This window comes from Pecten maximus, chromosome 4 (genome assembly GCF_902652985.1).
Source record: "Pecten maximus chromosome 4, xPecMax1.1, whole genome shotgun sequence".
Taxonomy (NCBI): domain Eukaryota; kingdom Metazoa; phylum Mollusca; class Bivalvia; order Pectinida; family Pectinidae; genus Pecten; species Pecten maximus.
The window spans coordinates 15,771,127-15,797,583 of record NC_047018.1 but is presented as its reverse complement, the minus strand read 5'-3'; the positions used below and the strand labels follow the sequence as shown (position 1 = coordinate 15,797,583).

Here is a 26,457-nt window from a genome sequence, read left to right as displayed (position 1 = left end):
TCGTGTATCACTGCAAGGGGAGTTTTTTTATTTGATGTCAGGCATTCAGCTTTATTTAAACGCATGAGTCGTTGTGTTTGTGACTTTATTTGTAATTTGTGCTCTCAAGTAGTTACTTTTCTCTGTAAAGTAATACGTTTCAGAGAAGTCATATTTTTGAAAACTACATGTGTAAAAATCATGATATCAAATTCTCATATAATCGAAACAACCAAATTAGATAATGGCAATGTTTAAAAAAAACACTTATCAAATGTTTGACACGAGATACTGTGTCTGTGCAATAGTCCAGAATATTTGACCCTAGGTACTGGTAAGTAGCCTATTGACCGAAGTTCTATAGAACGTCAGTCAATTACCAGTATCTCGTGTCAAATATTCTGGGCTGTTGCACAGACACCTATGATATATTTGTAAGATATACAAAAATGTATGGAATGCTTCGGGCAATTTGTGTGTACTACATGCTGATGTTACCATACAAATCCCGATTGAAGTTCTATCCATTCCTATGCCATATAATAAATTGACCTGCCAGATCCCGCTGTTTTTCACTGGAGAATTAAATACTCATCCGAGGACTAAATTAGGTCACATACAGCGGCTATCATCTGTTTCATAGGTACAATAAAGATGTCATCATTGACCATTCGGTAACGATAATTTAAATTGTGGTCTAACATCTTCGAACCTTTTTTTTTATATAGTACTACTTTCATCATCCTAAAATCTTACTCTTTCTTTGATATTTCAATGTAATTGTCCCAACATCTTATCCCTATCTATAACATCTCAATGTAATTGTCCAAACATCTTTTACCTATCTATAACATCTCAATGTAATTGTCCAAACATCTTTTACCTATCTATAATATTTTAATGTAATTGTCCCAACATCTTTACCGATTATATAACATTTAAATGTAGCTGTCCCAATATCTATACCGTTATAGCACAATTGTTTTAGACATACTCCCATTGTATCTCTTAAGACGCCCACTGTGTGGTCCTGTAAGACAACAAAAGAGTAGCAGCTAGATCAAAATTAATGCACGAAGAAAAACAGATTTTATTATGCTGTTACATTCAAATTCAAACACTATATCAATGCATTCGTATCTTTGTTCAGATTTCAAACTATTTAGTTTGAATTGCCATTATTATGTTATGAATGCTGTTAAAAGTTTCCGTTGAATACATTAGCGGGATGCCCTTTGACTCCTAGCCCTGTAACTCGAAACACTGAGCCGCTGGCGGGAAATGCCTCGCGCTCCTCCTCTGTGGATCCTGCTTGTGCAGTAGTTACATAGAGTTCGTCAAGGTTTTCCCCTCCAAAACAGCACGATGTAGTTCTTTTGCAGGGGATTTCAATTTTTCTGAGCATTTTACCTGCAAAATATGGACAAAAGAGGCATACACAATTCTAAAATTTAAATGATGTTGATTAAACTGTAGGACACTATTTTGAATTTGTTCAGGCCGGTTATCATATCCACAGTTTATGCCTCTAGCATCACTGACGAGTTAGCCGTATGATACAGTTTTAACTTCAGGATATCCACAGTTTAGACCCCAAACATTGACGAATGATGCAATTCTATAGATTACTACATTCGTATAAGATTACACACCTGTCTGTGGGTTAAAGCAGATGACCTGTCCTGTGCCGTAGAAAGCGACCCAAATATTGTCGTTTGTGTCGATGGTCATACCGTCCGGAATTCCAAGGTTTTCGGGGTCAGTTGGGTCGAATTCCCCGAAGTTCACAACCGTCCTTCTGTTACCTACATCGGAAAGCAATAAAGACACACATTTAGACTTTTTCATTGAGGGTGAGTGTTGTTATCTTTGAGTTCACCAACACCTAACATTTGCTTACAACAGTACTACAGCACAACGTATGTAACGCCGAGCGAAATTGAATCCATAAACAGCACGTGCGTCATTAAATGTCTTGTCAAATATAAATAAAACCGATGCTTGGACTAATCTAGATAAGGCAATTATCAACTGCGAGGAAATCGGCAGAGCTCCGTCGAAAAAGAACTCGGCAATATAGAAGCGATGAAGGAGCTGATGTATTACGGAATCCTACTTTTTCTGTCACCTTTGTGTTACATCAAGGCGCAGCTGTTCACCGAGCGGAGTGATACCGTTGCACTGACGCAGACATAAGATTCACTTCTTATGTGATACCAAAGCGTCGCTGAACGGTAGTATATTGTCGGCGCATCGACAGGATTAAAGTTCAAATTTGGAAAAGGAGATCTTTAACACCTATTGGAAGAATACATATTATTAAATCACTTCTGATATCACAATATATATATATATTTATGAATGAAAAAAATACTTTTAGAGAAGATTCCATTCTGAAATCACCCATTTGGTTTAACAGGAATATAACTATTGGAAGGAAGTCAGTGTTTTCTAAATCTCTTTTTGAGAAAAATGTTCTTACAGTTAATGACCTAATAAAAGATCATAGTTTGGGGGATTTCTACACTTTTCATGAGTTTCTTCAGATATACAATATTACACCGGGTACTACTAATTTCCTTCATTACAAAGTATCTTATCAGCAGTAAAACAATTTTTATCCTCAGTTTAAATTCCTTAATCAAAGCTTCAATATCCTTTGGTACCTTTGAACATAGAAGTATTTTTGAGGAAAAGAAAAGGATCCAGAGATTTCTATAACATTTTAATACAAAATGATATCATAGCTACTGGGAAAATTTAGTGGAATAAAGAGTTTGAACTGAATGATGCAACTTGGGCTCAAATATACAAAACTCCTTTCGTTGTCACTAAAATACCAAGCTACAATGGATCCAGTATAGGATTAACCACCACATTTTAACAACAAACTCTTTCCTTTTCAAGGCGCGTCTTGCCATTACTCCTCGCTGTATTTTATGCAACGCAGAAAAGGAAGCAATAATACATGCTTTGTGGGAGTGCCAAGAAGTACAAACCTTACTTGTTGGTTTCACAATCTTACTTGATGCGTTATTTATTCCATTTGCGTTTAATAAACAATCCTTTATTTTCGGATTGCTATCTCCAAACTCTATTTCCTACAAAGCTGATAACGTAATACTTCTTCTTACTTATCAAACAATATATATACAGTATAAGATGCCTCCATAAGTCCCTCAATATTAATTGTCTTAATTTCTTATCAGCACTATAAAAGATTACTATAATTTGCAAAAATATATTGCCTACAGTCAGGGTGAAAGGGTACAGGAAAAATTCGAGAAAGAGTGGAAAAAATGGGAAAAATATCCAATCTCTCTCTCTCTCTCTCTCTCTCTCTCTCTCTCTCATTATGATTTGATTATGATGACAGTATGTGGATGGTAATCTTACAATGATATGATGAGGAGGAAAGTGTGATGAGATTGGCAGGGTTTTGGCCATTATATTATAATGATATGATGATGACAGTGTGATGAGGTTTATAGCATTACGATAATATGATGGTTGCTATAATGATATGATGATGACAGTGTGATAAGGTTGGTAGCATTACGATAATATGATGGCTGCTATAATGATATGATGATGATGACAGTATGACGTGGTTGATATTACATGCAATTTTATAATGATACAATATAATGATGACATTATTTTGGCTGTGTGATGAGGATGACAGTGTGACAATGATGAGTGTGATCAGGATGATTCTATCATAATAAAGTTTAGGATGATGAATGATACCTGATGTCTTATGTGTAAGCACGTGTGCATGTGTCTGAGTGAAAGTTTGTCTTTTAAATGTATCCAAAACTTAAAAAAAAAAAAAAAAAACAATTACAAAAAAAGGATTACAGTATCACATCTGTACCAGTACGACACAGTAATGTTGTGGTAACAGGAAAGCTGCCGATCCATTACGGAGCACAATCGGTGCTCTACCGACATTAAAAGTCATACTTATATACTGCCTTATCACTGCCATGGCAGTCCCGTTGCTCGCTTCGGAAACGCAAATGACAGACATTTTCAAGCATGTTGCCCGATTGAACCGTCAATGCCGTTGCTAATTTTTTCGCCGAAGTTCTGACGCTGTACTACCGTTCTTAGCGATGTAATATCGTTCTTAGCGACATAATACCGTTTTTATCGATGTGATATCGTTTTTAGCAGCATATGATACCGTTCTTAGCGATGTACTACCGTACTTAGCGATGTAACACTGTTCCTAGCGATGCGATACCGATCTTACCGATAGGACGCCGTTCTAAGCGATGTGATACCGTTCTTACCGATACTTTTGCGCTGCTCTACTAGTACCGACCCCGGCCCGTTGTGTTCCGTTGTGTTCCGGTTCAGCTCTGATTAGCGAAATCGGCTAGGTGGGACAGGCACTTTAGTATGAGGTTTATGCTTATTATCTATAAGTATTTAAGAAGACATCGTTTTTTGCACAAGTTTCATATTTGCATGATGTATATGTTAATAGTAGGCTCTATTATTAGTGAATATATACAATGTAGATACATACATATGTTTCCAGAGGTGACATCATAGTCGAAAGCCATGATCTGCCCAGGAATACTCTCTATAAAGTACATGGTCTTGTGGTCAGATGACCATGCCAAGCCATTACAGATGGTCATTTTATCAAGACGTTTGTGAAAGGAGCCGTCTACATCAAGGCAATACAGCTCTCCCTTCTCCATGTCGAACGTCAGTGGCTCAAAGGACAACACTTTACCCATAGTGCCTAAAAATAACGTAACGTAACATCGTTATCTAATTTGGAAGTATCAATTTTCATTGTGCAGTATTAGAGTGGAAATGCCTAATGGTTTCGTTGTCGACACCCTGGTTTTCGTTCCTTTTGAAAATTTGATCTAGATTTGTATGTTACAGGCTTCCATGAAGCAGAAGACGCTTACTCCTACATCACACATGGTTTAACTCTCCTTGTTCATATTGAATCTGTTTGATACGCGTGATAATTTCATTTATTCAATATCTATTGTTATATTTCTCGATAAGAACATCAATCTTTCCTTTACCCACGGTGTTAAAATGTCCAGTTAATTTAAAATTCAAGGAATTGTTCCCACCGTCAAAGTATCGGTGACAGGTGTCATCTACTGAAGGTGCATGTTGACGAGGGGCGGGATGACGAGGGGCGGTCGACGACGGGCGTGTTATGAGGGGTAAGTTGACGAGGACCAGGTTGATGAGGGGCGGGTGTATGCCACACATCATGACCTCATTTGGAAGAATTTATTTTATTATGCGATATACATAATCCAAGGGGCTCCGTTTTCATCATCCACGTTCTCATTTTGATGATGTGACAGTGATACATGTATGGCTTAGATATAATTATTTGTAAATGGTGGTTTTCGTCGATAAAGCAGATGACGCCTTCCCGTAACATTTGGTCTATTTGATTTTTTATATATATATATATTTCGTTCGTATTATCGGCATAGCAATCAGCAAAGTTAGGAAAAGTACAAAACACTCTCAATGACAAAAAAATACTGGCCAAGATAAGCAGTGTGAACACAATCTCACTCATAGTTACACTTGTCAAAGAATCAACTTAAACAGACATTCAGATGGAAAGCAGTCTTATTCATGTAACCATCTTCCGTTATATTGTAATTTGCACCAGCAATGATACGAACCTATCCAAAATCGGCCAGCCGGATCACACTTGCCATCGTTAAATCTGTTCCCAACTCCTTTAAGAGGTATCTCGTGGAGTTTGGTCAGTTTCTGAGATGACCACTCTAGGTGGAATATGGTCCTCCCGACTGCTACCAGGAACCCTCCCTTCTTACATGGCACGACACATCCAACCTCGTCCTCTGAAACAGGTGTTAGTGCAAAAGGAATGAGTAAAATACCCGACCCGTGCAGGTACTATGAACAAGCGACATCTCCGTCTTAAGGCCAACATCCTGCTACTTCGCTTGTAAGGTGACCTTATACTCTCTGCTTTTACACAAACCCCTCCTTCACAAAGGCTTCGCCCTCGAAGACAACTACAGCCCAGGTTCTTATTCTCCTAGGAAGCCTCTAATCTCCTATAGGTTACGTTTGGAGATGTCAACGGAACCAACGCTGTAACAGGAAGGAGTAAAGAACAAGAACAAGAGGCCCAGGGGCCTTAACGGTCATCTGACTCTAAATTAAAACCCTTATATTATTGTAGTATGCATTTTCTGTAGCAAGTATATAGTGGCACTGTTGGCCATGGTGGCCATCTTGGATTTCTGACCGACCCAATAAATAACAACACTTGGTCTGGACCATCTAAGGATAATTTCTGGTAAGTTTCAGCTCAATAGCACTGGTGGAACTTGAGAAGAAGTTTAAAATGTGTTTTTCAAGATGGCGGCTATGGCGGCCATCTTGGATTTCGGACCGACCCGAAAAATAACAACACTTGGTAAGGACCATCTCAGGATCATTTCTGGTAAGTGAGAGCTGAATTCCACCGGTGGAATTTGAGAAGAAGTTTGAAATTGGTGTTGTTCAGGAAAACCATGATTGCGCAATCATGTTACAAAATGGCCGCCATATTGCTGCCATGTCAAAGTTTTTACGAGGCCAAAAAAATAACAACACTATGTTGGCTCGCCTTCCTTGACATCCTCACCCATTTCCAGCTCAATGGCACCAATGGAACTGGAGAAGAAGTTTAAAATGTGTTTTTCAAGATAGTGGATATGGCGGCCATCTTGGATTTCAGACCAATCTAAAAAATAACAACACTTGGTCGGGATAATCTCAGGAACATTTCAGGCAAGTTTCAGCCTAATAGCACTGGTGGAACTTGAGAAGAAGTTTAAAATGTGTTTTTCTAGATGACGGCTATGGCGGCCATCTTGGATCTCGGACCGACCCGAAAAATAACAACACTTGGTCAAGATCATATTATGATCGTTTCAGGCAAGTCTCAGCTCAATAGCACTGGTGGAACTTGAGAAGAAGTTTAAAATGTATTTTTCAAGATGCGGCTATGGCTGCCATCGTGGATTTCGGACCGACGCGAAAAATAACAACACTTGGTCGGGATCATATCAAGATCATTTCAGGCAAGTTTCAGCTCAATAGCACTGGTGGAACTTGAGAAGAAGTTTAAAATGTGTTTTTCAAGATGGCGGCTATGGCGGCCATCTTGGATTTCAGACCGACCCGAAAAATAACAACACTTGGTCGGGATCATATCAGGATCATTTCAGGCAAGTGTCAGCTCAATAGCACTGGTGAAACTTGAGAAGAAGTTTAAAATGTGTTTTTCAAGATGGCGGCTATGGCGGCCATCTTGGATTTCGGACCGACCCAAAAATAACAAAACTTGGTCGGGATCATATCAGCATCATTTCAGGCAGGTTTCAGCTCAATAGCACTGGTGGAACTTGATAAGAAGTTTAAAATGTGTTTTTCAAGATGGCGGCTATGGCGGCCATCTTGGATTTCGGACCGACCCAAAAAATAACAACACTTGGTCGGGATCATATCAGGATCATTTCAGGCAAGTGTCAGCTCAATAGCACTGGTGAAACTTGAGAAGAAGTTTTAAATGTGTTTTTCAAGATGGCGGCTATTGCGGCCATCTTGGATTTCAGACCGACCCAAAAAATAACAACACTTGGTCGGGATCATATCAGGATCATTTCAGGCAAGTGTCAGCTCAATAGCACTGGTGAAACTTGAGAAGAAGTTTTAAATGTGTTTTTCAAGATGGCGGTTATGGCGGCCATCTTGAAATTTGGACCGACCCGAAAAATAACAACACATGGTCGGGATCATATCAGGATCATCTCTGGCAATTTTCAGCTCAATAGCACTGGTGAAACTTGAGAAGAAGTTTAAAATGTGTTTTTCAAGATGGCGGCTATGGCGGCCATCTTGGATTTCGGACCGACCCGAAAAATAACAACACTTGGTCGGGATCATCTCAGGATCATTTCTGGCAAGTTTCAGCCCAACAGCACTGGTGGAACTTGAGAAGAAGTTTAAAATGTGTTTTCAAAATGGCGGCTATGGCGGCCATCTTGGATTTCGGACCAACCCTTAAAATAACAACACTTGGTCAGGACAATCTCAGGATCATTTTTGGCAAGTTTCATCTTAATCCCACTGGTGGAACTTGAGAAGAAGATTGAAATGTGAAAAGTTTACGGACGGCGCACGGCGGACGACGACGGACGAAGCACGATGCCTTCGGGTCAGATGACCTTAAAATACCCTGCCCTTGCATGACTTCGAACTAGCGAACTTCCGCTCTCAGGGCAAACATCATACCACTAGGCTTCAAGAGAATTCCCACTAGTCTGAGCTAGTAAGGTGACAGTATACTCTCTACTTTCACATTAGTATGTTCCCTTAGTGAAACGCACAAAAAATCAAGTGAAATGAAGTTTGTTTTCAGACTAAATCGTTGCTTTGCACATGTATGATTTGTTACATGCCATATCCTTCATCGTCACTTCTTTGAGTCTGATTACCGATCCGTAATTTGTGATTATCGTATTACTTTACATAATAAAGGCGGAATCGAAATACAAACCTGTAACGAAAACAGCAATAGCATTAAAATAAACTTAGCTTTAACACACTACAAACTAATAAGAGTTAGATTTGCTGTTATCACATAGGCCGGTTCTCCGAGCTTTATCGCTCTACAAACTGATCAGACATTGTCCGGTTGTGCGAGCTTTATCACACTAGAAACTGGTCAGAGTTTAATTTGTTAGTGTCACATTGTCCGGTTGTCCTTTAAGGGCGTTACCTAGGTTCAAGATGTTTTGTCTGACGGATACTTACCTAAATGAACCTTCTGCAGACTTCCAGTGACAGAATCCCACCGGAACACGTTTTTCTGTGTGATGTCCACGAAGACAAGGCTTCTAGTGCTGTCGTCCCAGTGTGGCCCTTCCCCAGTTCCCGGGGTAGCATTAGGGATGACTACCTCTACTGACATTGCAAGCTTTCTTTATACCTGTGTAAATAATGCTTACCGTTGTACTTTATCATAATACAGTATGGAGATTTATGAATTCCAAAAGGATTTTTTTCGGTATTGATTTACGTCTGCCCTATTCTTTCTACTCTGGTTTCCAGTAACGCCTCAGCTCTCTTGCCATGGAAGTTTTATTTGTGAGAAAGACGGAATTCATATCTAGAAGACCTTATCAGAAGAATTAATAAAGATCTTGCGAAGTCCTTCATATTTATAGGTAAATTGACGATGTATTGTCTTTAGATAACAAGAGATCGCAGAGCGATATTGGCGCCCATCACTAAATATCAGTCAAATAAAATACTGATCTTTTCTCTTCTTTTCCCTTCGTTCACTCTTCCTTCAAAACATTTAATAACTTTATATAACACGAAATAGCAGGAGCAACCTGCTATTGTCAAAATCTAAGATGGCTGCCTGTCCTCCCAAAATGCAATATGCAAACCTAGGAACCTAGGGAAATTCGCATATGAAAATTTAAGAAAGATCCCTTTAGGACTTTCTGAGAAATAGCGACACCAAACTTCAATTATCAAAATCCAAGATGGCCGCCCGTCAGCCATGTTGTTTTCTGATCAGTCCAAAATGCAATATGCGCAACTAGGGACCAAGGGGAACTTACATATGAAATTCGAGAAGATCCCTTCAGTTCTTTCTTAGAAAAAGTGATATCAAACTTCAATTGTCAAAATCAAAGATGGCCGCTTTTCGGCCAAATTGTTTTCCAATCCGTCCAAAAATGCAATATGCATAACTTGGGACCTATGACCATCTGATGATTGTGGGCTAAAAACTTCAATGACCATGTCGATTGGATTAACCCTGTAGAACTTCAAATAAAGGAGACTCGCCCACATCAGCCGTTTACCTCGACCTTTATCTACAATCGTAACCAACAGGGACAACATACGATTTCCAAACTGTTCCCTTTTATAGATAGTAACATCCCTGCTTCCCCTATTTTCGTGATAGATGTCGACTGGTGACAGAAAAAAAAACCCACAAGAGCACCGTCATCGGTACAAAGTTCGCCTCATATGAAATATCACTATTCCTCACACAAGAATTAGGGGGCGAATTCACCAACTGGAATCTATATTGTATATCACTATACCTCACACCAGCATTAGGGGATGCGTTCACCAACTGGAACTATATTTTAAATCTCTATACCTCACACCAGTATTTTGGGGCGAGTTCCTCAAATGGAATCTATATCGTATATCACTATACCTCACACTTACATTAGGGGTTGGGTTCACCAACTGGAATCTATTTTGTTAATCACTTTACTTCAAACTAGTATTAGGGGTTGGGTTCACAAACTGCGATCTATATTGTTTATCAAAATACCTCACACCAGCATTAGAAGGTTGGTTTACCAACTGGAATCTATATTGCATAACACTATACTTCCCACCAGTATTTTGGGGTGAGTTCATCAACTGGAATTTATATGGTTTACCACGTTACCTCACACGTCACTACATAATTGTATAACTTCTCATCAGTCACCACAGAATTGTATAACTTCTCATCAGTCACTGCTTAATTGTTAAGCTTCTCATCAGCCACTACAGAATTGTATAACTTCTCATCAGTCACTACAGAATTGTATAACTTCTCATCAGTCACCACAGAATTGTTAAGCTTCTCATCAGCCACTACATAATTGTATAACTTCTCATCAGTCACTACAGAATTGTATAACTTCTCATCAGTCACCACAGAATTGTATAACTTCTCATCAGTCACCACATAATTGTATAACTTCTCATCAGTAACTACATAGTTGTTAAGCTTCTCATCAGTAACTACATAATTGTACAGCTTCTCATCAGTCACTACATAATTGTATAACTTCTCATCAGCCACTACATAATTGTATAACTTCTCATCAGTCACTACTTAATTGTTAAGCTTCTCATCAGCCACTACAGAATTGTATAACTTCTCATCAGTCACTACAGAATTGTATAACTTCTCATCAGTCACTACATAATTGTATAACTTCTCATCAGTCACTACATAATTGTATAACTTCTCATCAGCCACTACATAATTGTATAACTTCTCATCAGTAACTACATAGTTGTTAAGCTTCTCATCAGTAACTACATAATTGTATAACTTCTCATCAGTCACTACATAATTGTATAACTTCTCATCAGTAACTACATAGTTGTTAAGCTTCTCATCAGTAACTACATAATTGTATAACTTCTCATCAGTAACTACATAGTTGTTAAGCTTCTCATCAGTAACTACATAATTGTATAACTTCTCATCAGTAACTACATAGTTGTTAAGCTTCTCATCAGTAACTAAATAATTGTATAACTTCTCATCAGTCACTACATAATTTTTAAGCTTCTCATCAGTAACTACATAATTGTATAACTTCTCATCAGTAACTACATAGTTGTTAAGCTTCTCATCAGTAACTAAATAATTGTATAACTTCTCATCAGTGACTACATAATTTTTAAGCTTCTCATCAGTAACTACATAATTGTATAACTTCTCATCAGCCACTACATAATTGTATAACTTCTCATCAGTCACTACATAATTGTATAACTTCTCATCAAGCACTACATAATTGTATAACTTCTCATCAGTCACTACAGAATTGTATAGATTCTCATCAGTCACTACAGAATTGTAACGCTTCTCATTCAGCTGATTAACACTTGTCAATATTTAAGCACACGAATGTTATTTAACACTAGTCAATATTTCAGTACATGAATGCTATATAACACTAGACAATATTTCAGTACATGAATGCTAATTAACACTAGTCAATATTTCAGTACATGAATGTTATATAACACTAGACAATCTTTCAGAACATGAATGTTTTTTTTAACACTGGTCAATATTTAAGCACACGAATGTTATTTAGCCCTCATCAATATTTCAGTACATGAATGCTAATTAACACTTGTCACTATTTCAATACATGAATGATATTGAACACCATTCAATTTTCAGTATACATGAATGCTATTAACACTTGTCAATATTTCAGAACATGAATGATATTGAACACCATTCAATGTTCAGTATTCATGAATGCTTATTTAACACTTGTCAATATTTTAGTACATGAATGCTATTTAATATCAGTCAATATTTCAGCATAGAAATGCTTACAAATTGTCTGTGAACGTACCTGTTACGCTGTGACAGTTATCTTCTGTGTCAACATTACATGTTCTACAGCGATAAGCATTATGTGTCCTAGGACTGTCCACACACTGTTTTATCTTACCACTAACTAAATCCAGCTTACTAATGATAATACATTTTTATTGTTACTACGTTAATGCATTAAAGGATCAACTCGTATTGAATCGAGTGTATTCACATTACGTAATACAATATCATATAACACCAACAAAAAAATAAGCACAGATGTCATATAAACAGATCATGAATTGTAGAGGCTGTGTTCACTGCAGTATATCGCTGATTTTCAGGCTAAACAAATTTGCAGTATCTTTTCCATTTCAAACTGTTCTATTAATTAACAAAACTTAATTGGAATGTGTCATCAGGCTATTTGTTAATACTGTCCTCACTGCATTATATATCAATGATTAATCGTTGAATTATATCAATGATAATTGCTGCATTACCGAAGTACAAGAAATGATATATGCTTGATCAACCTAGCTCACCGTAGACCTAGTAGTTTATATACCATTACTTTATATTACCTATACAAAGTGTAAAGCGCACTTCTATAAGTAAAATATATTATGACTTACCGGGTTCAGCGTCAGATACCGTCCGGATCGTACCACAGGTGTACACGCAGTGTCTCAGTTAGATATACACCTGGAATGACATAACTTTTCATACCACATCGCTCTATCGGACAATTGCTGCACCAAAATCGGTTGCAGTGCACACAAATCTTGCACAGGTCGATTCTGGGGAACATATAGTTTACATATGAAAGCATCGTTTGTTTTCTTCGCGAGGTGTCATCTGACACTGACCAATCCTTGTATTTACAATTGGTAACCTAGACATTTCATAAAACATCTCAAACATAAATAACCTTATACACATCGTTTAAACAGCGGTGAGTGTATAAGAACAGCCAAACTTGACCGGAAACATGAGGTGGCTCTGCTTGGGTGTCGACAATAGATCGAAAAGGAAATAGTACATGTATGTAATGTAATGTATATAGCAGGTTTCTGTGTTTCCGATACCGAGTCTATTTCGAGGCGAAGTTATCGGTGTCGGTGGTACCTACATTGTAAGATGGGAAAGGTCTAGGGAAATCGACCTTTCCCAAAAAATGTTGTCTTTTAGAAGACCAAAAATATAGAGAAAATCACTTTTAAACCTTGAACGTGCAATATCTACCTATAATAATGAATATGAAAAATAAACAGTACAATCAGACCAAAAGCAATATACAGTACAGATTTTCAAACTATTTAGGTGTGGTATTATTTGAAAATATTTGTGTTATATTTTTAAATGTTGAAAATATTCATAACTAATATCAAATTTATCAGAGCAAAACGACTCTATATTTAGCGAAAAATATGGCATATGCATCGCTTATATGAAATACCAATTTTGATAAGATCAGTTTACAGATCCATCGAATGTTAGGCAGTGACAAAATCATTACCTGTATAGGGAAAATGTCCACGGTTCTGACCAACGAAAATCTTTCTGGAACAAGTTATATCCGATTATCTGATGACAGCATGAAAGTCATCATAAATGGTGCTTTCATGAAATAGATTTGAAGTTCAACATTCATTAGAACGACAAGAACAACATTGTCGAGATGAGGAGGCGGCAGGGAATGGATGCAGGCAGTTGACTACCAGGGACGACAGGTCATTATGATGCGGGACAGCGCAGACAAAAAGGGTAGTCAAAAAGACAAGAAGGATGTGGGACGCCAAACAGGCATTGAAAGAAAGAGCAGAGTCAAGACTCCAGCGATGACATTGTTGGGACCGACACCAGGGCGCCTTGTTCGGGGAACCATCAAGGTGGTACGATGCTAACCAGCGGGAACGGAGGGACATGATTCATGCAGAAATAAGAGCGATTGATGAGTAGGCTAGGTAGGTAAGGGCGTCAGCATCAGGTAGAAGGGAAGCTGCGTCCACTGGGACGGTGAAGATATCCTAGGGTGACATCTGAATTTGTCACTTTCCTGAAGTCTGCAACAGAAGAGAATTGCAGCTTGGAAGCAGACGGGATACACGTGACAGCAAAAGAAAGGGAAATGAGGGCACACATTCCTTAAAGGAGTTAAGGTGGCCTCAACGCCACTCTATCCAGACATTGTGTCTTGCACGACTTACGACTATTAGGAGCAGATCGGAGGAACTTGATAAGAGTGGCAGAAATTGCTCCCATATGGATATGGAAAAAGTGGATAGAAAGTGGGTATCTGATACAGTGCTAGCCACAAGGTGACGAGAGGTAGGTAGGCATCGCTGCCTGAGGTGGTGCAGCAGGTGGTGAAAGAAAGAGCGCAACACACTGCAGTAAAAGGAAGCGGCAGCGAAAGCCTGGTCAACTGAGCCGGCGCTATGTCATATTGGCCATAATAGAGGGAAAGGAAAAACCAAGAGATATCATTTTAACCTCATTTCCCATTAATCATAAGGACCATATTATCGTGGTTATTCATTCAAAACTATTTAACAATTGGGATAAAACAGTTTATATATACCAATCTTTGTTGTTCAGAATGATGAACTTTGACATTTTTGGCATTTAAGTCAAATTTACACAAAAGAAGCATTGTCAACCTGACATCCAGATATGGTAGCAGAATTACTATTTCTGCTTAGGAGAGCATGCAAAGAAATCGCTTTTATGAGCTTTTTTTGCCTTTCATATCATTGAAACAAGTTGCATACATCCCTTATGGACTTTTAAACAGTTTCGAATCTGCCCAATAGGTCAACATGCAAGGTAATAAATGTCCATTGCATAAAGATAAACCCTTTTATTTAAGAAAATTACACACATATGCTCTATTTCAGTGCATTTATTCTAAGCTAGTATAGATATCAATAATACAATGTAATTAGGTTTTCATTAAAATGGAATGAAAGCCAATATGTTCAACATTTTTTATCAACAATTTATTTATTTATTTTGATGCAATAATGCATATTGCTTTTATATATATAGTCATATACTCCATATCCAGCATATCATGCAAGAATTAAGTATAACATTTCAAAGTTTGTTTTACACAAAGCAATGCTATTTATTTTCTCGACCCCCACTGAAAGTTGATTTTGGTAGACTTACAACATATTCACCAATAATGAAAAACAAAATTATGTCCATGTTAAACCCTGAATTGACTGGACTTTTCTCAGTATATAATTTTTATGAAGAGTTATACCAGTTCAGTAAACATGTATTTTCTTAAAAACTCATGATCAATACATCACAGCCTATTTTCCCATGGTCGATGTTGTACAAATGTTGCAAATTGGTCTCCGTACCTGTTGAATAATGTTTAAGTGTATGTTACCTGGGGGAAAAGTGTGCAAATGTCTTTGTTTTGGCAATGCTTTTATTCTAGTAAACTGATGTAGTGTAGGACTCTAGGTAAGTATAATTGTATATACATGTACATGATCTAAGTGTACCGCCATACCTGTGTCAGTTTTAGCTTTGATCTGCGTGTAGTCTTACCTGTGTCGATTCGAGCTTTGATCTACGTGTACAGCCTTACCTGTGTCAATTCTAGCTTTGATCTACGTGTACAGCCTTACCTGTGTCAATTCTAGCTTTGATCTGCGTGTACAGCCTTACTTTGTAACATTGGCTCCAAAAAGAAGCTTCATATCGTCAGAAGGCATGCAGACGTCACCATCTTAAGGAGGGTAATCAGGGTCATAACTCTTAGTTCTTGTTTCTTACTTTCTAATTTCTAATGCTTAAATTTTAATTTAAAATTGCTATAATAATATCTTGTAATTACCCTCCATACCATCTTACATGTAGTAACATGTAGCATGTACATGTAGCACTAAGGAGGGATTTCAAAACTGGCCTACTTTTTCTATGCTTGGTATCATAGTTCAATACTGGACAATACATCTAATGTAATAGTATTTGAACTCTTGTATATCGACGGCAATCCTCTCGTGTACTGATGATAAAGGCGTCACAGTACGCCATCATCTTGGACTTAATCTGGGTATCTGTCATTGTGACACAACTACTGTTCCCTATATGCTTGTTTTGCATTTGGATGAAATAAAAACTAAAAATAACAATATCCCAAAAAGTAGATGAGAGATTCCCGATTGTTGCATATGAACACCAGTGGCGGCGAATGATACTGAAAAACGTGGTTATGAAATTTAATATCAGCGGGGTTTAGCCATTTCAGCAGAATGTCTGACAGATATGTCTGCCTATCAATTAAAATGGAAAAGATGGTTATCAGGAATTTCAGCCTATGTGAACACAGCCAAGGCGTTGTTTTATGTCGATACTCTGATTAGTTTCTTGACGCGCAAATTACATGCTACGGCCCACCTGGGCTGTTCCTTACATCCCAAAAAGCATTGCCTACTAGGCTAAACTCGTTTAAAACATTAAAGACCTGTATAACATCTTGTCCCCTATATGTTAATCACAGAATCTGCACGCCTATATTGGCGAAGCCATATTGTTACATGTATTTTTTTTTTTAATATTTCCCCTCTAAACTGAAGAGTTCATATTCTGGAAGGATTATGTTGATCACGTGGTTTTTCTTTATAGAACGACGTCATTGAAAGGATGATTTTTTTTCACCGAGTTGGTCCACGGAAGATAACCGTGGGTATCCGACGATGTGGCTATAGCTAATCGTCGGGATACCCGACATAAGTCCTCTTATCAGAAGGGACAGGATTTAACAGTATCAATAATAACAGCAGATAAGCCGACAGGTGCCCCATACAGGTAAGAAAATTTTGAATATAAACAAAACAGGCATTACACTTCTTAAATATCTAACATAACAAACCTCAGTCACCGTAACGTATAACCCTCCTGATGTTAGAAAAATCGGCTAGACTCTTGTGTTTCTGGATTGGTGTCACTTTTTATATAAGATCAAGAGGCCAGGAGCTGATTCAGAGAGAAACAAACCACTAAATAACAACGAGAGAAAATGTAGACATGATGACACATTGTTTAATATCATGTAATCAGTAGAGTTTTTATCTTATGTATTTATGTAAAGAAGAAACGTATCGCTCGCTCTAATGTTACATTACCCTACTAACCTGGTGACAGCGGAGCTTACTGGGTCAGTGATAATGATACTCAAAAATGTTTACCGAGGCCTCTCCTCAGATTTCAGCATGTTTGTCCTATAACAGAAAATATCAAAAAAACTTTACTGATCTTCATATTATTTAGCGGCCGTTTGAAATAATCCAAATGTTTTATATACCATCGAGATCACTACACTTGTTTAAATCCAAGATGGCGGCAATACATCAATTAAGAGAGACATTGATATAGGGATATTGATCTAGACAAACGAAAATCATAAATCTGTGGAAACAATCATACATCTGTCAAAACAACCATAATTCTGGGGAAACAATCATACGTCTATGGAAACAATAATAAATCTTCATATCGCTTGTCCCTAGTCTCGAATCCAGGCAGACTTCAATTAAAATGATGCAACTTCGTTGGAAACGGTGACCGGAAGATATATTTTTATCACAGGGAAGATCTCCAAACTATTCAAAGATTTTTTTTTTTTTCGAAACGAAAGCTTTTAAACCTTGTCAGCTTTAAGACAAACTTATCTGGAAAATACACAAAAATCAGGAAAATAGTCAGGTGATATACATCAGAAATTTGGAGGGGAGGAATATCAAAACATTGAGAGAATTATCAATACATCATAATCCATGGAAAATAATCACAATTTAAATGAAATACGAAGAAATAACAGGAAATAGTCATATTTTATGGAATATGTTTAGAAATAACAGAAACAATAAGTAGTCACGGTAAAAAATAAGAAACCATGGGAAACAATCGGACACTTGGAGAAATAACAAGGGAAGCAATCGGGAAATTTATCAGAGATAATGAGAAAAATGTTGGATATCAATCGGGCGGGGTAATGAAATAAAACACCATGTCCGTCCGTAGTTATACGACTCCGACTTATTATCATTTGTTCCATATCAACATTTAATAAAGCACTAATTCAAGACGTGGTTTATACCTATTGTAGCAACAGGCAAGTAATCGTCACTTTCCGTCAATCAACTGCGTGGAGGACGTAAATATGACTGTGGAGGTAGCTATCCCGACTGTGAACAACATCCTTGGGGAGGGACCACACTGGGACGATCAGGAACAGAAACTCCTTTTCGTGGACATACTGGCCAACAAAGTGTACAAATGGGATCCTGTCACAAACAAACTGGACAGCATCACTTTAGGTGAGTCATAGATGACACGTCATAGACAAAACGCCACATTCTCTGTTAGGACAAGCGGTGTAACCGGTACAATGTCCCATCCTCTGTTAGGACAAGCGGTGTAACCAGTACAATGCCACATCCTCTGTTAGGACAAGCGGTGTAACCGGTACAATGTCCGTCCTCTATTAGGACAAGCGGTGTAACCGGTTTGCCGTGCAGGAAGGGTGTAAGAATTGTACCTGCTGCCCCCATTGCATGGCCGTAAGAGGCGACTAAACTTGGGATCTTATCTTTTCTCTTCTTTCTTAACAACTTTCTCCTTCCTAATGTCTCCCTTGACAATGCCTCACTTTTGGCCTTTAGTTGAGCGTTCGCCCCTGTGAGGAAGGCTTTGGGTTCTGTCCCATGGCTGAGACATACCAGAGTCTTTAAAAATGGTAGTTGCTGCTCCTGCTTAGCGCTCAGCATATTTCGAGTGGAACGACTGGTTCGCCTGTTGTCAGTATAATGTGACCGGGTGGGGTGTGCTGCTGGTTGTCTTCGGCAGTATGCTTCAGTGAGGTAGCACTATTAATCGGCAAAAGTTCCGGCCTATCACAAGAAGACTTAACACGAACATACCGCAGCCTCCCAAAACACACATACGCACTCACCACACGCATGCATGTCGCACTCACGGGAGGTCGTCCTTAAATGACCTTAGCTGTTAATAAGACGTTAAACAAAATAAACCAAACCAAACCAAAGTGTAACCGGTACAATGTCACATCCTGTGTTGTTACACGTGGTATACCTGGTTTAATCTCACATCCTCTGTTGGTACACGTGGTATAGCTGGTATAATGTCATATCCTCTGTTGGTACACGTGGTGTACCTGGTATTATCTCACATTCTCTGTTGGTACACGTGGTATACCTGGTACAATGTCACATCCTCTGTTGGTACACGTGGTGTGTCGGGTATTATCTCACATTCTCTGTTGGTACACGTGGTGTACCCGGTATTATCTCACATTCTCTGTTGGAACACGTGGTATACCCGGTACAATGTCACATTAGAGGGCTAGCGTTAAAGTGTCGGGACACCTGAACCACTCGGCCACCGCGGCCCCCTGTTGGTACAAGAGGTGTGCCAGGTATTACCCGGGACTGTAGTGGATTGATGAGAAGCATTGTGTTTCACGTTCCCATATCGCGGATAACAACGCCATACATGAAAATGAATGATCATTTCTGTCTGTCGTGTTTCAGAGGACACAATTGGAGCCGTAGTTCCGTGTAAGAAGGGTGGCTACTTGGTGGGGCTTGGTCGGACAGTAGCCCATTTGGATTGGTCATCTCAGAAAGTGACAAAGTTACAAGAAATACCACTCAATGGTACCAAAAATAGGTTTAACGACGCCAAGTGTGACCCGGTTGGAAGGTTCTGGACAGGTAAGACCACAGTTCTGATCAGCGATAGTTTGTATCTTTTGTCTTCTTAAATATAATCATCATCATTGGATGTCCTCAAAAATATCAATTACTTTCCATCCATATAGTAATGAGAGTCCAGAATGCAGTTTGATGTAAAAAAAAAATGGCGTTATGACATAGGTGGACTATCATATAAATTGTTTTATACACTAAAATCATTTTCTAGTCTGTCTGGTGTATGCCTTCATCTTCTTCCAGTGGTTAAATTATATTTAACAGGTAGTATGGGCCACCAGATCTCACAGAACCCTAACGTGTTTGAGCCTGAGAAAGGGGAGCTATACTGCTATGACACTGACGGGACCCTCCACAAACGAGTGGAGAAAGTGGGGATCTCGAACGGCCTGGTATGGACACAGGACAATCGCACTATGTATTACATAGACACGGTACCAGCCCAGGTCTACGGCTTCGACTACGACGTCCACAATGGAACCATCAGTACGTTTATATCAAAGTTTTATAAAATCAAAGTGCGCATAATTGCATAAACCAAATTGAAAGGATGGTTCAATGTTTTCATGCTTACTATAGCTACGTTAGTCACTGGTGATGGGGAGTCACAGCGGTAAGAAGTCGACAACATTGACGGTCATTAAAATATCCCTTTTATGCTACTATCTGTCTTACATACATTGCATGATGTACATTGTATATAACAGAATATCCAAACAAGGTCACGTATATACTTCCCTGTCATTATTCAGTCATGTTACAGCTTAATTGTCTAGCGTTCTATTAGTCTGTAGGAAATGATATGTTTACCAGAGACGTATATATCACATTACTAAGGATATACGGAGTAATACATTATTGTAAAAACTTTGTCAATACTCAATATGAAGTTAAAGTTTACACTGTAGTCTTCACCTGACTGTTAACCGATTGATGAGCAAGCCAAATCTACGCCATATGAATGTACAGTATGCATGTAGATTAATTCGTTAATTTATCGAAGCACCTCAATATATCAAAGATGTTTTTTCTTGCTATAACTTTGTATGACCTAAGTGAATGTTTTCTGGACATTCTATCTAAGTATTGTATCTGTTTTTCAGCAAAGTCCAATAGTCCTGTTATATAAGACATCTTAGGTTTCTTTCGCGATTTTTAACGTTTATTATCGGATATTTACATTGTTGTTACTTGTCGTATCTCAAAGTCTTATCCATAGTTGCAAAAAACACATAGCGAATCCCTAGAGATATCCGCCGGAATTTCCATGGTGGATAATTCAAATACACATACACTGTCAGCAAATGAATGATGCCAGCAAAGATGAATCTTTTATGAACGAAACTATTAACATACCTTTATTATTTGAAGTGAATTGATGAACTTTTAATGGTTCATATAAATAGCAAATACAGAGATATTTTACAAACCTATAAATCGTTGTTCTGATGCAGTTAAGCAAAACTAGCTTGACCAATTGTTAATATGCATCATAGCTAACCAATGGTTTTGCTGTTGACATTTAACTTGTTAGGCTGCTTGTTGATTTCGGCCAAACATGCTTAAAATGCAAGTTTCATGAGAACACATCAATCTCATGTGGATCAGCCATACTGCACAAAACCACCATGCCGTTACAGTCACTTTAGCAGGTAGTGCGAGTGTTTGTTTGACTAGATTTGACCTCATAAAAGCATAAGCATAGATTATCTTTCGATCCTGATATGCAAATGGCGGCTGTGAATTATATTGCACACAAATGGCATGTAGGGAGTCATTTCAATAACTAAAAATGCCCATATTGGATATTATTATGGAATCTGAGCACTGTAAGAGGAATGTTTTCGAGACAATATTAAGTTAAACAGTGGAGTTTAGGGGCTATTTTCAGAAATATGAATATTTTACCTCAAACTATGCGGTTGACCTATTTTCCTAAAGATTGGCTTCTTGCATTTCAAAGTCAAAGGAGAATCTATGTTGATGCTTTTATAAAGTCAAAGCTAGTCAAACAAACCCTCGCACTACCTGTTATAGACAATTGTGAGCATAAAAGTATGGTTGTTTTGTTCAATATGGCTGATCCACATGAACTTTCTGTGTACTCCAGAAACATTTTACGCATGCTTAGCCGAAATTAACAAGCAGCCAAACACATCAAATGTCAACAGCAAGACCAATGGTTAGCCATGATACATAATAACAATTGGTCATGTTACTTATGTTTAACTGCACCAGAAGTGATCAACAAGCTTGTAAAATATCACTGGAATTGCTATTTACATGACCCTTAACAATTTTCGAGTGGCATGTCCTCTCGCTAGTGTATTTATATGATTTTCAAACAACATATAGTGGCACAGTGAATGCTTTTGTTTATGACTCGCACAACTAAATCAGCCAATCAGCTGCTGTTACCCCCCTTAACCAAGTCCCTTATGAAAATGTGTTTCTGAGGTGTGAAGCTGTATTTTGAGTAATTAACATATGGACAAGGTACTTCCTATATACGAGAATAAAAAGCAATGGCTGAAAGACAAAAACATGAACTCCTACTAGGAAAAGAATGACGTGGGACTACGAGTGGGAAAAGGAAGTCGGGGATTCCCCATATGGGGGTTCCCCGTCCAATGTAAAATATGTGCTCTTATGTGCCATTAAACCTATTTAATAACATCATTTTTCAAGTAGCGAAAACTTCAAGCTTTAATTTGATGTTTTCACATCATTTGAACGAATGAGGGGGATAGAGTTACTAGTAATATAGTAAAGTATTCAGTTATGTGAGTCCATTACCGAGGGTTAAGTACAGATAGATTTTACTGCTACATGCTTACAAAAGTTAGGGAATGCGCTTAAAGATACTTAGTATGTCTCCTTAAAGTGTGTTATACAGGACGAATTACCATGCGATACAGGTTATTGATTTTGAGATTTGCTCTGTGTTTTGGTAGCTATCGATAAGACTTCGAGGTTCGACAAATAACAAAAATGTGAAAACTGACTTAAACAATCCACCTTTAAACGGGGGACTTGAATAGAAATTAGTTATTTTAATTTCCAAAACTTTTCTAATGCATATTATTTTCATACTAACACGCCTGAGATCATTTAACTTAAACCCTTCTGATAAACTGGTGTTCCTGTTTATCACACTTACATTATATAAAATTACGTCTGCAGCAAACAGACGTGTTGTCATTGACTACGAGAATTATGACGACGCTGACTCTATGGGACACCCGGATGGAATGACAAGTGATGTCGATGGAAACCTTTGGATCGCCAACTGGGGATTCGGGAAAATCATTTGTTTTGATCCTAATTCAGGTAATTGAGTGTGATTATCATTAAATACCTTAACACTGCGGTTTTAACAGGTCCAGTACGACCTGCCCATTGACCTTTATAGTTCGAAAATGTATACAGTATATTTCCATAAGTTACATTTTATTGTCGATAACGATAAATAGTTACTTCGCGATACACGTGCAGTTTTTGGTGTGCCACCACGACAGTCGCAGGATGGTAAATAGAAATATATTTTGTTTACATTTCGCAGTGTCTGTCATAGCCCGAGTTTCCTCTGGCCCTGACACCATATGTATGTCTGGTATAACATCTAGGTGCTTTATTACGTCCGTATAGACCCTCGCTTTACGCTAGTGAAAATTTCATACTTGACTCAACGCCATATTGCTAACTATGTAGGTCGCGGGCGGCCTAATTACCCTAACCAGACGCGAGGCAGCGAGAGAAAAAAATACATATATTTTTCCGCTTATAATTTATAAATAATGAATTTCTGAATAAAATATAACAGCTTTGGGAATTAATAAGCTTAGTTTTCTTGATTTGAACTATGTAAGAAGAAAAACACAATCTTGTCGGTCCACTGCGTTCTGCTTCGGGTGGTTAATCACATAAAATGGCGGGTCAACAGTATGAAATTTTGACTAGCGTAAAGCGAGGGTCTCCGGGGTAAATAAACATCTCTCATTTATGCATACATGTAATGGTAGGTGTTGTGTTACACCCGATTTTATTGTATTTGCACCAAATTCTTAGTGACACCAAACGGTGTCGGATAAACGGTGTCGGATAATTCCACGTTTTCATATTTTAATAGTGCGCTCTAGCCCTACACTAGACCACAGGCGCTTGCATAGAAAATGAGGGGAAAAAAATGATATCAGTGGTATGAGTACTAGGTGCTTAACGATTACACATACCACTGTCATATAATTTTTTTTTTTGGAAAATCACGTTTTCTATGCAAGGGCCTGTGCACCAGACATGGTGTCAGGGCCAGAGGAAACTGGCAATATGCTGTCAGCTAACGTTATACGTAAATTCTCCAACACTGCTACAGAGAATTAAGGGCTTCCCATACAAAATGCCGTTGAGACGAGGGATCCGTGCATGTGTCTTGCATGTGCATGTGTATTGGGAAAATATATACGAAAACTTGTTTGGAAACTTAACAATACACAAACTTCAAACTTAACTACATGTATAGGTCTACTTACAGTTAGTTCACTGCAACCGGATATCATGCATCGTGTCTAACAAACGGGTTTGTAGGCAGAAAGTTTGTCGTTCCCATCTTCCCGGTACATTTCTACGGAAGCACAATCAAAACAAAAAGTGAAAATATTGTAATATTAATTAATGGAAACCAGAATTAATGCACATTTAAAATTAAGTATCCAGAAATATAGATATAACCTACATATATTGTTATCAATCATTTTATAGGAGAAAAGTGTGTCGTTGAACTTTTGTTTCTAAGAGGAAGATCATCAATCCTAGAAAAATCAAAAAGGGCAAAAAGATATGGGAAAACCAGTTCAGAAAGTTTCGAGAACAGTTGGGGTCGTAACCAATGTCAGCAAACGTACACAATCTGTATACAATCACAAGAAAATGAATAAAAAGTTGAGTCGAAATTGTAGCCTCAGAGTTGCCTCAATTGAAGTATGATGTACCGACTGAGTACGCCTGACATGATCTTGAGTGGTACATCCCACCACATTATTGGAGGAAACAAATAATCCTTATTGGACAAGACTTTTGTGACGAGTCATCCGAAATATTCATGACCACATAACAGCACTTTTCGACCGCCCTCTTAATTAATTTTAAATGCTCAAACGATGCTTTTCTATTCAAATACCTTTGAATTACTTAATTATACACTTCGTGTTAATTGATACTATTCCACTCAGGATTATAGAATTCTTATTACACTGGTTGTCACCCGATATCGCCATTGCTACCCGCTGCCCGTATTTGTGGCCGAATTTTGTGCAACAAAAACGTTTGCTTCATGTAGCACGCGCTGTCATCGCGCCATTTTAACGTCCACTGTTACTTTCTTAATATTATATGAGGCTATTTATTTATAACCATCTGTACACCACCTAAGATGATGTTTTCTTATTCATTTTTAACAGGCCTACGGCGAATAACTTATCGACCGAAGGGAGTTTAACACAAACTTTATATGTCTATATGTGATTGTAATTTATTTGTGTCTCGACCAATTAATGTATATATATCCTGGCGCAAGAAATCATAATGCTTCGTAAAGTGAGTATTATAAACATAAAATTATCTATTTTAGGAAAGAAACTGAGGACGGTTCAAATCCCGGCCATGCGAACAACATCATGCTGTTTTGGCGGGAAGAATTTGGATGAATTGTACGTCACGTGTGCTAAACAAGGAGCAACAGACGAAGAACTCGCAGCATATCCAATGACAGGGTCAATATTTAGGGTCACGGGTTTGGGCACCAAAGGGCTTCCAGCCAATGTATATGAAGGATAACAGTTGTGACAAACTTCCATCCACAATCAATCTCAGTTCCTGTTGTTAGAGTAAAACTGCAATCTGATTAAAATAATACTAGTAATTTCCTCTCCTCTACGATACACTACAATAAAAGCAGTGTATCGTAAAGGAGCGGAAATAAAAAAAAAAAGTCTATCTTTAATTAGATTGAGGAAAAACTGGGAAGTGTAAGAAATTTAAATACAATGTACATGTACAAGGTAATAAAAACTATTTCTCGCACACCTATATCGAATTGTTAGCGGTCCTTTCACCAAAATAAAACTTACTTATAAGATATTAGATACAGGCATACTTGTTTATTTGAAATATTTTATTGCCAAAAATGAAAATGGACTAGAGACGAGTTTTTTTTTACAACTTACGAGCTCCTCTCCATAAATACAACATATACAATTACATTCACATTCATTAACATTAACACCGTTAGAGATTTTCGCAAAGTGCAACCTCTAAATCACCCTTTTCAACGGAGTATCTGGAATCATTAGAATGGAGTAAATCATTATTCACCTAAAAAGCCCTATGCATCTGATTGATTTTAACAATTCCTTTAATAAAACGTTGATTTATTGTCGGGGAAAGGCCCAACTACGGCGTTTTTGGCTATATAATCGAACACAGCAAAATCTACATAAATGAGTTAATTTCCTATCCAAAAAGTCTCATTTCATAATTCTTAAGTTGGATACAAGG

General features: G+C 37.9%; 2 protein-coding genes across 5 annotated transcripts; one reads left to right on the top strand and one right to left on the bottom strand.

The window, feature by feature from the left end:
• Positions 1-1,045: 1,045 nt before the first annotated feature.
• Positions 1,046-24,452, bottom strand: LOC117325359 (regucalcin-like). 4 transcript variants are annotated; one of them, XM_033881519.1, is made up of 8 exons: positions 24,435-24,452; positions 17,308-17,394; positions 12,787-12,856; positions 8,815-8,989; positions 5,664-5,846; positions 4,517-4,738; positions 1,632-1,784; positions 1,046-1,389 (listed from the first exon to the last, which is right to left on the bottom strand). In XM_033881519.1, exons 4-8 carry the CDS (start codon positions 8,969-8,971, stop codon positions 1,178-1,180), a joined length of 927 nt encoding a protein of 308 aa, XP_033737410.1. In that variant the 5' UTR covers positions 8,972-8,989; positions 12,787-12,856; positions 17,308-17,394; positions 24,435-24,452; the 3' UTR covers positions 1,046-1,177. The 4 variants fall into 4 exon arrangements, with proteins under 4 accessions (XP_033737410.1, XP_033737411.1, XP_033737413.1 ...); XM_033881520.1 differs by lacking the exons at positions 12,787-12,856; positions 24,435-24,452 and having other exon boundaries at positions 1,052-1,389; XM_033881522.1 differs by lacking the exons at positions 12,787-12,856; positions 17,308-17,394; positions 24,435-24,452 and adding an exon at positions 17,046-17,063 and having other exon boundaries at positions 1,052-1,389.
• Positions 16,665-26,043, top strand: LOC117325360 (regucalcin-like). Its single transcript, XM_033881524.1, has 6 exons — positions 16,665-16,981; positions 18,282-18,492; positions 19,726-19,908; positions 20,170-20,391; positions 23,089-23,235; positions 25,532-26,043. Exons 2-6 carry the CDS (start codon positions 18,336-18,338, stop codon positions 25,735-25,737), a joined length of 915 nt encoding a protein of 304 aa, XP_033737415.1. The 5' UTR covers positions 16,665-16,981; positions 18,282-18,335; the 3' UTR covers positions 25,738-26,043.
• The last annotated feature ends 414 nt before the right edge of the window (positions 26,044-26,457 follow it).

Coding starts and splice junctions, on each gene's coding strand:
- LOC117325359 (XM_033881519.1), bottom strand. CDS start 8,971: ATGTCAGTAGAGGTAGTCATCCCTAATGCTACCCCGGGAACTGGGGAA. Junction 5,847..8,814: donor TCTGCAGAAGGTTCATTTAG/GTAAGTATCCGT, acceptor CACCTGTTTCAG/AGGACGAGGTTGGATGTGTC. Junction 1,390..1,631: donor CTGCTTTAACCCACAGACAG/GTGTGTAATCTT, acceptor CATATTTTGCAG/GTAAAATGCTCAGAAAAATT.
- LOC117325360 (XM_033881524.1), top strand. CDS start 18,336: ATGACTGTGGAGGTAGCTATCCCGACTGTGAACAACATCCTTGGGGAG. Junction 18,493..19,725: donor ACTGGACAGCATCACTTTAG/GTGAGTCATAGA, acceptor GTCGTGTTTCAG/AGGACACAATTGGAGCCGTA. Junction 20,392..23,088: donor CGTCCACAATGGAACCATCA/GTACGTTTATAT, acceptor TTACGTCTGCAG/CAAACAGACGTGTTGTCATT.